We start from the raw sequence: 12500 nt of genomic DNA on the forward strand, positions 1-12500 counted from the left end.
CTCTCTCTCTCTCTCTCTCTCTCTCTCTCTTGACAAGTACTCTATCTCCATGTTTGTGGGTTGAAGACATCACCTCAAGCTGTCCTTCTCAATAGCATACAATGAAGCTGAAGGTAAGATACATGGTTACCCTTAGCTACAGTTATGAGTGACGGCAGTGATTCGTGCACAGGTTAATCCCTTCAGTACTGGGACACATTTTTACCTTGAAATTTGTGTGTGATTAGATAATTTTATTGACAATAGGAAGGGTCTATGGAGGTCAGAAGATTAATGGCCAGTCTTCACTATTTTAATCACCCCACGTAAGTTTCTGAGGCTGTATAAAATCACCAAATAGTAAGCAGAATGAATATGGAAACGCGTCTTGGTACTGAAGGGGTTAATACTGGGACACATTTTTACCTTAATTTCTGTACGATTCGACCATTTTATTGACATTAGGAAGGGTCTATGGAGGTCAGAAGATTAATGGCTACAGTCTTCACTATCTTAATCCTCACATAAGTTTCTGAATCTGTATAAAATCACCAAATAGTAAGAAGAATAAATACGAAAACGCGTCATGGCACTAAAGGGGTTAAGATCGCGTCCATAACCTGCCAACACCAGAGATAAATCACGAAGTCTGACAGGTTAATCAATAAGTACAGTCTAATAATACTATAATACTAAGTGACATTGAGAAGTAATCACACGCTATCAAGTTTAAAGAGATTTTGGTTTATTTATTTACTTCTTTAACGCTCTAATGATTTAATTGCCTTGGTGTTGATCGTGTTGCGATTTGAATCTGTATAATTCCATGCCTGTGAGTTTCATTACGGCTAATTAATCGAATGTTTGTTACTGTAATGTAATCTGCATCTATATTAATGTATACTTTCTTTTTTTTTTAATGTGTATTCATCTAATTGCATTGTAGTTTCCATTATCAAACACTCCAGATATTGGTCATTTTCCCTTTAATATATCTAAGTTTTCATTACTTTCCACAGTTACCATATCACTCACCTTCATTAACTCCTTCAGCATCAGGACCCCGTTTTCATATTCAAATGAGACTGATTCATTTTTTTTTTCGCCTTTATTTCAAAAGTACAAAATAATACTGATGAAAACACGGCCAGTTGATCTCTGCATACTATTTGGTGATTTTACACTCCTTCAGATACTTATGTTGGGGATTAAAACAGTGAAGACTCTAGCCATTAATCTTCTCACCTCCATAGACCTTTCCTAATGTCAATAATATCGTCTAATGGAAGTAAAAAAAAGTGTCCCAGTACTGAAGAAGTTAAACAAGTTCTAACATATCACACACTCCTTCCCCGCCAATCCAAACTACATCCCACACACACCCTCCCCATGTCCACATCCTCGACATCCCCTTCCCATGTCCATCCCCGAGACACACCCATCTCCTGTCCACATCCCCGGACAACCAATCCTTAACAAGGCGACAGTTAGCAAGGGTACCAAACCATAGGTCACTACTCACCCATTATTGCAGTTGTTAGCGATCAGGGACGAGCTGGAGGCTGTCTGTGCGTGTGTTTACTCCTCGTCTTGGCGGCTAGTGACACCCACACTCAAGACCAACACCCCCACACACCCACGCTTCACACCCACACGCCCACTGAAGCCTGAGAGAGCGGGAGAGCGACGTTCACCCCACCCGACGTCTGACAACACACTACCAGGTTGCCGTTGCCCTACCCAGCCAGCGGGCTAGCCCAGCGCCAGGAGAGGGCCAAGATCGCGTTGCCACGTACTCTTACAAGGTGAAGAAACTATCGTACGTGATGCCAAACTTAGAGTCCGGTTTAGTAATGTAACTCGCGCTTGGGTATCATACTTAATGAAGGATTTGATGCATGAAATTGAGAAGAAAGATGAAGTAGCGGTGAATGAAGGAATAGATAAAGGAGAAAAGAGGGGAATGTATGAATGATAAACGGTGAATGTGCAACGCTAAATAATTCAGAGGGGTGAGAGAGAGAGAGAGAGAGAGAGAGAGAGAGAGAGAGAGAGAGAGAGAGAGAGAGAGAGAGAGGGAGAGGGAGAGGCAGAGGGAAGGGGTGTGTCATAGAGGAAAACTCATTTATCATTTATTGTCATTGCCATTGTAATCTTGTTGACTGTAGTGGTGGTGATGGTGGTGGTAGTAAAGGAAGTCTCTCTCTCTCTCTCTCTCTTAGCGGTGGAAGGGGTGTTAGGTTAGATTATAAACATTTTAGTGCCACTTTATGTGTGTGTGTGTGTGTGTGTGTGTGTGTGTGTGTGTGTGTGTGTGTGTGTGTGTGTGTGTGTGTGTGTGTGTGTGTGTGTGTGTGACAAATGGACGAGAGCACAATTACAAAAATTAATCACATTTCACCATCAGGTAATCAAAACAAATGAGAGACTAATTCATTTCTTTTTTCGCGTTTATTTCAAAAGTACAAAATAATACTGATGAAAACACGGCCAGTTGATCTCTCTCTCTCTCTCTCTCTCTCTCTCTCTCTCTCTTCACATTTACTCTCAATCTCCATCCTAGACTGGCCTGACTTCCTTCCTCCTCCTCCTCCTCCTCCTCTATGCGACCCCCCAGCGTGAGGGTTGCAATAGTCCCCTCCCTTCGCTCACTCTTACTGCCTGACCATCGCTCGTGACCTGACCTCTCACTCTCGAAGGTCACTCTTATGCCACCCTTGACCTGACATTTTATCGCCACGACCTTCCTTTATGTCCCTCGTAAACGCCGCCCTTCTCAAAATGTGACCTTTGTTATTTCTTTGGTATTATCCTCTTCTCTGTTGATTTTTCTTTTGCTACTGTTATTATTTTCATTTGCTAATTTTTCTTCCTTTTTTGTTTGGGTTTGGTTGATTTTTCTTGTTATTTTTCTTTTTATGTTGTTTTTTTAGTGGTTTTGTTTTGATGGTTCTAATTTTTTTCATCCTTTTCTTATTTTTTTTCTTTCTGTGTTTCTTATTTTTTTCTTTTATTTTGTTTTCTTTGTTTATTTATTTTCTTTTTTTTTGGGTTCTGCATCTTCTTCGTTGTAATTTTTTTTCTTTACTTTTTCCCTTCCTTTCTTCTCTTGTAAATCTTTTTTTTTTTCTTTCATGTAAGACAATTAATCTTCACATCCTTCCCTTTTCTCGTACATAAGCTTACCTTCACTTTAATTTTTTTGTAGCATTTACCTTCACAAAACCTTTCTTTTCTTAGCTTTCCTTTCCTAGCAGGCTTTATCACCTCTTCTCTGTCTAAAACACTTCATAATTCTCTTTCCATACCTCTTTTGTTCTTTTCTGTCAGTACTTCTATTCTCTTCTCTATCCCAGCTCATAATTTTCTTTTCATAACTCCTTTGTTCTTCTCTGTCACTTTCTTCAGTACTTCTCTATCTAAAACACTTCATGATTTTCTTTCCATTCTTCCTTTACTCTTTTCTGTCACTTTTTTTCAGTACTTCTCTTCTCTTCGTCTTCATCCCTTCTCTCAAACACAGGCAAATTGGAGCTTCACAACGGCGCCTCTCGTCCAATGCGGTGTCCTCTCTTCCCTTGCATCTTGTCCAGGGTCTTCTGCTTCACGTGCCTAGCAAACGCCCTCTTCACAGCGGAGTACCTGAGCTGCTCCTCTCGAAGCTGCTCCTCCCTCACCGCCTCCTTCAGACGTTCTGCTTTCACTTTCTCAATTTCCTTCAAGAGTTCCTCCCTTTTCCGCTCCTTCTCCTTTGCAGCCTTCATCAGGAAAGACAAGGAAGGAGTTAAAGATGTGTGTGTGATTCACCTCGGTCGTCTGCTGGTCACCCAGCCAGTCTTCCCCATTACGGAGTGAGCTCTGAGCTCATAGACCGATCTTCGGATAGGACTGAGACCACATAACACTCCACACACCGGGAAAGCGAGGCCACAACCCCTCGAGTTACATCCCGTACCTATTTACTGCTAGGTGAACAGGGGCCACATATTAAAAGACTTGCCCATTTGCCTCGCCGATTACCGGGATTCGAACCCGGCCCTCTCGATTGTGAGTCGAGTGTGCTAACCACTACGCTATGCGGTGTGTGTGTGTGTGTGTGTGTGTGTGTGTGTAATTCACCACCGCCACGGTCGTCTGCTGGTCACCCAGCCAGTCTTCCCCATTACGGAGCGAGCTCAGAGCTCATATACCGATCTTCGGTTAGGACTGAGACCACAACACACACTCCACACACCAGGAAAGCGAGGCCACAACCCCTCGAGTCAAATCCCGTAACTATTTACTGCTAGGTGAACAGGGGCACATTAAGAGGCTTGCCCATTTGCCTCACCGGCCCCGGAACTCGAACCCTGGCCCACTCGATTGTGAGTCGAGCGTGCTAACCACTACACTACGCGGTGTGTTCACTGTTTGTCCTGCTGCAGTCTCTGACGAGACAGCCAGACGTTACCCTACGGAGCGAGCTCAGAGCTCATTATTTCCGATCTTTGGATAGGCCTGAGACCAGGCACACACCACACACCGGGACAAGGTCACAACTCCTCGATTTACATCCCGTACCTACTCACTGCCAGGTGAACAGGGGCTACACGTGAAAGGAGACACACCCAAATATCTCCACCCGGCAGGAGAATCGAACCCCGGTCCTCTGGCTTGTGAAGCCAGCGCTCTAACCACTGAGCTACCGGGCCGTGTGTGTGTGTGTGTGTGTGTGTGTGTGTGTGTGTGTGTGTGTGTGTGTGTGTGTGTGTGTGCATATTTACCAAGGTCTGTTTACGAACGGACTCGCAACTACCAGCCGTTACCCTCTCGGTGTGAACTCAAAGCTCCTTAATACCGATCTCCGGGTAAGACTGTGACCTCACACACCCCGCATCACATACCACACATCCCTAACTCCTGGTCAGGGGACACAGTAACTGCACCGCTTGTCGGCAGAAAAAACCCAGAGGTGACCAATCTCTAGTGGGGTTGGAGCCAATGCCAGCCAAGGCGGCACACACAGACTGCTGCATAGGACGCCCCGTGAGTGTGACATCGCTTTTACGTACTTTCCTGATGGTGTTGTGAGAAAGAGTGAGAGCGAGGGAGAAGTAGGCCAGTGATACCGTTTTTAACCCCTTCTATTCTGAGATGCATTTTTACCTTAATTTTTGGGTGTGATTAGACAGTTTTATTTGCATTAGGAAGGGTCTATAGAAGTCAGAAGATTAATGTCTACAATCTACACTATTTTAATCCCCACATAAGTTTCTGAAGCTGCGTCAAATCCACCAAACAGTAACCAAAATGAATATGAAAACGTGTCATGGTGTTTAAGGGGTTAAAGTGATCAGATGGAGTGTCTCATATCCTTAGTTTCAGTTTTAATTGCATTTCCACAAACCAGAGCGGAAATAAAAACAACATCTACAAAATTCAAAATATATCAACTGATTAAAAAGTATATGTGTGTGTGTGTGTGTGTGTGTGTGTGTGTGTGTGTGTGTGTGTGTGTGTGTGTGTGTGTGTGTGTGTGTGTGTGTGTGTGTGTGTGTGTGTGTGTGTGTGTGTGTGTGGGTTGTCTACCTGTGCATCCTGGTGTTGCTGGTAGCGATGGTACACCTGGTGGCTTTTCTCCAACTCCTGACGGCCGCGCAGAATGAGATTGCTTTCCTCCTGACGCAGCCCCGCCCTCTCCTTGCACCTGCAGGACACAAAACTACTTAGTGCTATATTCAGAAACGCTTTCCTCTCTCACCGCGACCATTTTCAAAGACCACGGAGACGATTAGCCGAGTTTTAAGAAGTATTTGCCCTGTTGATACTGCAAAAAACTTGTTAAAAGGCCACAAGGATTACAGAAACGTCCTTAAAAACCCATGTCACTTCAACTAGAGCCTCTCTCTCACCGCGACCATTTTCAAAGACCAAAGAGACGATTATCTGAGTTTTTAAGAGTATTTGCCCTGTTGATACTGCAGAAAACTTGTTAACATGTCACTAGAATTACAGAAACGTCCTTAAAAATCCCGTGTCACTTCAATTGGAGCTCTGAAAATAGTGAAGGTGCTGTGAGGCGCGGTGGTGTTTCAAAATATCGGCCTTATTTTAGTGAACGGCTGTGATGGCTGTACGTGTGTGTGTATTATGATTGGTAGTTTAAGAAAGTATCATAACCACCACCACCACTACTACTATTACTACATGCTACAACAACAACAACAACAACAACAACAACAACAACAACAACAACAACAACAACTACTACTACTACTACTACTACTACCACTACTACTGACTAATTACTCACAGCTGATCGAGGTCCTTTTTCACTTTGTTCTTCTTCTGCTCCTTCTCTCTACGTTCCCTCTCCAAGTCCTCCTCAAAGAGCCTCTGGTTTTGCCGCACTCTCTGGGCCCACATGGCGTCCTCCTCCTGCAGCTGCTTCCTCCGCTCCTGCCGTTCCTTTACCTGGACCGGGAGTGCCTTCAAAACCTATAAAATTGGGTATGATATCAATTTCAATTTCAACACAAGAAAAATAAGAAAGCTCAATTTTGTAGTGGTAAACCATTAAAAAATAATAATAGAAAACAAACACGCTATAAAAAACGACATAATTTTTGGGGTAACTATACTTTTTTGTGTAGGTGAAGCTTTGAATGTTTCTTTACGAGTGTTTACCTGAGCGTGTATCTTTTCCCCTCTCTCTAACGGCGTGATGGGGGCAGCAGGCGGGGGTAGGTACTTTCTCACCTTCCCCAGGGCGCGGGTTCTGCTCACTGCCTCCTCCCGCAGGTCCTCCACGCTCCGGCTGTCCACGCGGCAGTGCCCAGGAGAGTGTTGCTTTTTCTCCTCCTGTAGCCACGTGAGATGAGAGGAAGGAGGATGTTTTGTTGAGATAGCTTTCTTTTGCATCGTCATTATTATTATTATTATTGGTAGTAGTAGTAGTAGTAGTAGTAGTAGTAGTAGTAGTGGTGGTGGTGGTGGTGGTAGTAGTAGTAGTAGTAGTAGTAGTAGTAGTAGTAGTAGTAGTAGTAGTAGTAGTAGTAGTTGTAGTAGTAGTAGAAATGGTGGTGGTGGTGGTGGTGGTGGTGGTGGTGGTGGTAGTAGTAGAAGCAGTATTATTATTTTTACTATAATAATAATAATTATTATTATTATTATTATTATTATTATCATTATTATTATCATTATTATTATCATTATTATTATTATTAGTAGTAGTAGCTGTTGTTGATTAGTATTAGTAGTATTAATAGTAGCAGTAATAGCAGTAGTAGCAGCAGCAGCAGTAGTAGTAGTAGTAGTAGTAGTAGTAGTAGTAGTAGTAGTAGTAGTAGTAGTAGTAGTAGCAGTAGTGGCAATAGAAGCTATTTATATTATTACTTTTCTTTTCTTTTCTTTTCTATCTCCACTTCCGACACGTCACCACTTTGTAAAACCACCACCATCCACCACCATCACTGCCACCACTACCACCACCACCACCACCACCACCACCACCCGCGCCACCATTATCACTGCTGTTGTTTCCTGTCCAGTGCACTACATACATGATCACTCACTCGTATCGAAGCACAGAAAAAAATAATAAATAAATACACGGTTCAACAATTTAAGCGGAGAATTTAACAACAACTACTACTACTACTACTACTACTACTACTACTATTAGTACCATGACTCACCTTCTCCAACGTGACATCATGTAGCAGCGCCCTCAGCCTCTCAATCCTCCTCCTCACCATGACATCCTCCCGGTCCTCCAGCCTCCTCCCGGCCTCCTCCCCCTGCCTGCGCCCCGCCATCTCCCTCATCCGAGCGGCGTCGCTGCTGGAGAGGACCACACGGAGCCGCTGGTGACTTCTGCGGGTGTGGTCGACGAAATCCTTCCTGGTGCCCTTCTCTCGTGTCCACTTGGTGATGGTAGTGGCCATGCTTCTCTCGCCGCGTCCTCGTCTCCATGGCAACGGTGTGGATACTTATGTTCGGAGGCGTGCTGGGGCTGAGTCTTCTGCTTCATAAAGAATGGTTTGGATTTAGTGATTCGTGTGTGTGTGTGTGTGTGTGTGTGTGTGTGTGTGTGTGTGTGTGTGTGTGTGTGTGTGTGTGTGTGTGTGTGTGTGTGTTTGTGCAGGAAACTATGGTAACTTTCCTTTTTCCTGCTTTCCCCCCACCTCTCTCTCTCTCTCTCTCTCTCTCTCTCTCTCTCTCTCTCTCTCTCTCTCTCTCTCTCTCTCTCTCTCTCTCTCTCTCCACTTAAGGAAGACATGAGTAACGGCCGTAGTCAGCAATCAGCAGAGTCAACATTGGAGTCAGCAGCACGTTGTCTTCATCAGCCGCGCCATCTGCCACGTGTGGGAACAACAAACCTGCTCACAATTAATGCTATCAGGTCAGGAGGAGGAAAGAATAAGGAAATACTTTGAGCAGACTTCCCCGCATCATCTGGTCACGTGATGGAGACATAGGCTGTTGATACTCATACACACAAGGCCGGGTTTGTTTAGGACTGACTGATCGTGCGTCACCTCACAGAGACATAAAGTATTCTGAAACGCTTTCCTTTCTCACCACCACTGCTTTCCAAAGGCACCAGTTGAAGATACTCGAGTTTTTAAAGGTATTCTTATGGTTCTGGTGATAGATTGGCAAGATTTCTAGTTTATCAAAAGGAGAAACTGTCTTGAAAACTCGGCTGGTTGTCTCTGTGGCCTTGGAAAATCGGCGTAGTGATAAAGGAAGGAATTTCTGAATATGGGCATAGACGGACCATGATGTGTGTGTGTGTGTGTGTGTGTGTGTGTGTGTGTGTGTGTGTGTGTGTGTGTGTGTGTGTGTGTGTGTGTGTGTGTGTGTGTGTGTGGTGATGTAAAGAAGGAAAAAGATGAGAGAAGAGAATCTCCTTTAACAATTGAAAGATACCAGGATGTAACTAGCTCAAAAATTAAAACAAATAAATAGATGAATAAAAATAAGTTGTCAAATATAGTAACAGATGAATAGAATGGACTCGGCAATGAGACTCTTAGTTAGAGTGGAGTCGCTATGGAGACTGAAAAGGATGCTAGATACATTTATAGACATGAATGGAAGCTGGATAAGCAATGATCATATACAATCACTGCAACAGGAAGACCACAACTGACTTTTTGCAGCTTCACTTATCATCTCTTACTTTCCCTTCAATCTTATGCTTACCGTGAAGAACATCGAAATTCAATGGTCTTACTTAGGTACTAGTTTTGATTGTTCCATGCAGACTGCGAGATGAATGAAGGTTAAAGGGTAAGCTGATACTATGATCCTTTCTAAGAGTCCCTGAGTTGTGTGTTGTTTGGGTGGCGAGCTGAGTGTTAACCCCTTCAGCACTGGGACACATTATTTACCATGAGATTTGTGTGCGATTAGACCATTTCATTGACATTAGGAACTGTCTAAGAAGGTCAGAAGATTAATAGCCAGAGTCTTCACGATTTCAATCTCCTATACGAGTTTCTGAAGCTCAATAAAACATCAAATAGTAAGCAGAATAAATATGGAAACACGTCGTGGTACTGAAGAGGTGAAGGCTACAGTCACCGAGGAAAGCTGTGTTATCTTTGGCCTCAATAATATCTCAAGTAGGAAAAGACTGGAGAAGGATGAACATGGGAGGGGAGTCGAGGAAGGAGTCTAGGATTTCGAGAACTTTTTTCCTCCTTCCTCTTGACTATAACTGTGTCGTTGTCCTCCTCATCCTTGACGGCAACCAGTGAGAGTTAAAACGAATGAACAACGTACAGAAAGACGAAATTAACTAGACTTCTATACCATCATCAGAATCACTTTCCGACTATCTATTTAACTTTTTTAGGGAACAGAACCTTAGTGAACCTTTTTAATCAATTTATATTTTTTTCTTCTTACGTATATATATAAAAAAAAAAAAAAATGAAAAATCCGACATATTACATCTGCCCGCTCTGAGCCCGGCCATTGCACGTTGTCGCTGTCTCATTATGTGAAGTGTGTGTCAGTGTTGCGGGTGCGAGGCGCGTGGCGGTGGTGGTCAGGGTCACGATTGTTGTGTAGGTGTCAAGGTGGTGGTGATGACTTCAGAAGGGGACTGAGTACATTGAGCTGTGTGTGTGTGTGTGTGTGTGTGTGTGTGTGTGTGTGTGTGTGTGTGTGTGTGTGTGTGTGTGTGTGTGTGTGTGGTGCTTCATGGTAGGGGGTAATGGTACTATATAGTGGGTGATGCTGATGGTAGTGGTGATGAAAATGATGATGATGATGACAAATATTATAACAATGTTGATGGTGATGATAATGATGGTGAAAGTATACTAATGGTAACAAAGACAAAAACAACAACAAGGGTAGCTATAACTTCAACAAATATTGCTGCTACTATTACTACTACTACTACTACTACTTCTACTACTGGTGATGATGATGGTGGTGTTGGTGCTATTGATGGTGCTGCTCTTCCTATTACATCATCATTATCATCAACGAGAACAAAAACAACAACAACAACAAAAAAAATACCATCACCACAACCATCTCTACCATCACCACCACCACCACCACCACCATAACAACAACAACCACTACAATAACATTAACCCATTCAGTACCATGACGCGTTTCCATATTCATTCTGCTTACTATTTGGCGATTTTCTACAGCTTCAGAAACTTATTGGGTATTACAATAGTGACTGGCTATTAATCTTCAGACTCCCATAGACCCTTCCTAATGTCAATAAAATCGTTTAATCGTACACAAATCTCAGGGTGAAAATGTGCCTCAGTATTGAAGGGGTTAACAGAGTATAACATTGAGCGTTTAAGCACTAGAGAGCAGAGTTAGCGAGCGGCACTGGCACACTGGCCCTGGGTTCCCGCTGCCTTCTCCCTGGCCCTGTGTCCCCCCTCCTCCTATCTCTCCACATAGCATTCATCCCCCGTCCCTCCCTCGTCCTAATCTAGCCAGTGTGGTTCAAAGTGTCGGAGGAGAGGAGCTACGGACTGCTGCTCTTTCCTTCATTCATCATTATCTCCCCCTTCGCTTCCTTCCTCTCACAATTAACCGAGAGAGAAAAGTAAGTGGCATGTAGAAATGTATCTTATTTTGAGGGTATGTTTATTAGTGTTGTTTGACCATTGGGTGCATAATTTGGATAAATAATGTATTTTTATTTGTAGGAAGAGTTTCTACATGAACTGGATATTGTGTGAAAATTATGAAAAATCTTTTGTATTAATGTGATGTAACGTTTGATTTTTCACGTTCTTTTGTCTCTCTCTCTCTCTCTCTCTCTCTCTCTCTCTCTCTCTCTCTCTCTCTCTCTCTCTCTCTCTCTCTCTCTCTCTCTCTCTTTGTGTGTGTGTGTTACTCAGTGAATTTGTTTAGGCTCAAGTAAATGCATTGAAGTTTTTGCTTCTTACTATACCATGTGCGACGACTAACACACACAACACACACAACGCGCACACACACACACACACACACACACACACACACACACACACACACACACACACACACACACACACACACATGTAATTACTGCTAACCACGGCCAGGTTTATGCGTTTCCATAGCAATCACAGGGATACGAGAGAGAGAGAGAGAGAGAGAGAGAGAGAGAGAGAGAGAGAGAGAGAGAGAGAGAGAGAGAGAGAGAAATCTGCACACGTGAACCGATATCGACTTAATCACTCTTAAAAAATACTAATTCTATAAATGTGGAAGACGACAACTGCTATATCCATTACTACTACTACTACTACTACTGCTACTACTACTACTACCGACCACTACTACTACTACTACTACCTATCACTACTACTACTACTACTACTACTACTACTACTACTACTACTACTATTACTATTACACAAATAGAGATGAGGAGCGAGGTTGGTAAAGTCTCTCTCTGCCAACGAATTACACACATTATCGATCACATTCTTAGAGAGAGAGAGAGAGAGAGAGAGAGAGAGAGAGAGAGAGAGAGAGAGAGAGAGAGAGAGAGAGAGAGAGAGAATATGGCAATAGAAAAAAAAAAGAAATATGAAGGGACAGGAGACATAAAGATACAATAACAAAACAATAAAGAAAGAGAGAATAAGAATACGAATAAGAGATGAAAAATAAGACAATATAGGCAGAGGGAAGGAAGGGATAAGGCAACCAGAAACATAGGTAAGAGGAAATAGGGGCCGGAAATGATTATGTGGTATAGAAAAGATATAGGAAACGAAAAAAAAAAAAAAAGAGAAATATAGATCACAGAAGAGAAAGTTTAGATCCAGACAAAGAAAAGGAAGGAAGGGGTGAGGGAAGGGATAATAATCATAGTACTAAGAGACAGAATGATAAAAAAAAAGGGAAGGGAAAAAACGAGAGAGTTGAAAATAAGGAACACGAGGGATAGATGTGAAAGGGATTGAAAAAAAGTGAGAAAAGGAAGAATAAGGAATGGAAGAATGGGCGGACATGACAGATTGAAAACATGACGTGAAGGAGGAAGAATGTCGTGA

General features: G+C 42.9%; 2 protein-coding genes across 23 annotated transcripts in view; both read right to left on the reverse strand.

Moving 5' to 3' along the window:
* Positions 1-1705, reverse strand: part of LOC123499994 (actin-binding LIM protein 3-like) — a 222757-nt gene extending 221052 nt beyond the window's left edge. For 16 of the 21 annotated variants that reach the window (XR_006673143.1, XR_006673142.1, XM_045248568.1 and 13 more), the window contains exon 1: positions 1502-1705. Coding sequence is in view for 3 of the 21 variants with exons in the window: in XM_045248583.1 (XP_045104518.1) it covers positions 1502-1505 (4 nt within the window). In the remaining 18 variants the exon portion in view is untranslated. The remainder of the gene's footprint in view (positions 1-1501) is intronic. The other 5 variants (XM_045248583.1, XM_045248582.1, XM_045248578.1 and 2 more) reach the window with 2 other exon arrangements.
* Positions 1706-3109: 1404 nt separating this feature from the next.
* The window catches only part of LOC123499664 (vicilin-like seed storage protein At2g18540), a 17815-nt gene continuing 8424 nt past the window's right edge, over positions 3110-12500 (reverse strand). Inside the window, exons 2-6 of one of the 2 annotated variants that reach the window (XM_045248021.1) lie at positions 7656-7984; positions 6646-6819; positions 6272-6456; positions 5548-5665; positions 3110-3737 (exon numbers count right to left, since the gene is read on the reverse strand). In XM_045248021.1, coding sequence (XP_045103956.1) covers positions 3516-3737; positions 5548-5665; positions 6272-6456; positions 6646-6819; positions 7656-7904 — 948 coding nt within the window. In that variant the 5' untranslated portion in view covers positions 7905-7984 and the 3' untranslated portion in view covers positions 3110-3515. The remainder of the gene's footprint in view (positions 3738-5547; positions 5666-6271; positions 6457-6645; positions 6820-7655; positions 7985-12500) is intronic. The other variant, XM_045248022.1, reaches the window with a different exon arrangement.

This window comes from Portunus trituberculatus, chromosome 50 (assembly GCF_017591435.1).
Source record: "Portunus trituberculatus isolate SZX2019 chromosome 50, ASM1759143v1, whole genome shotgun sequence".
NCBI classification, from domain to species: Eukaryota; Metazoa; Arthropoda; class Malacostraca; order Decapoda; family Portunidae; genus Portunus; species Portunus trituberculatus.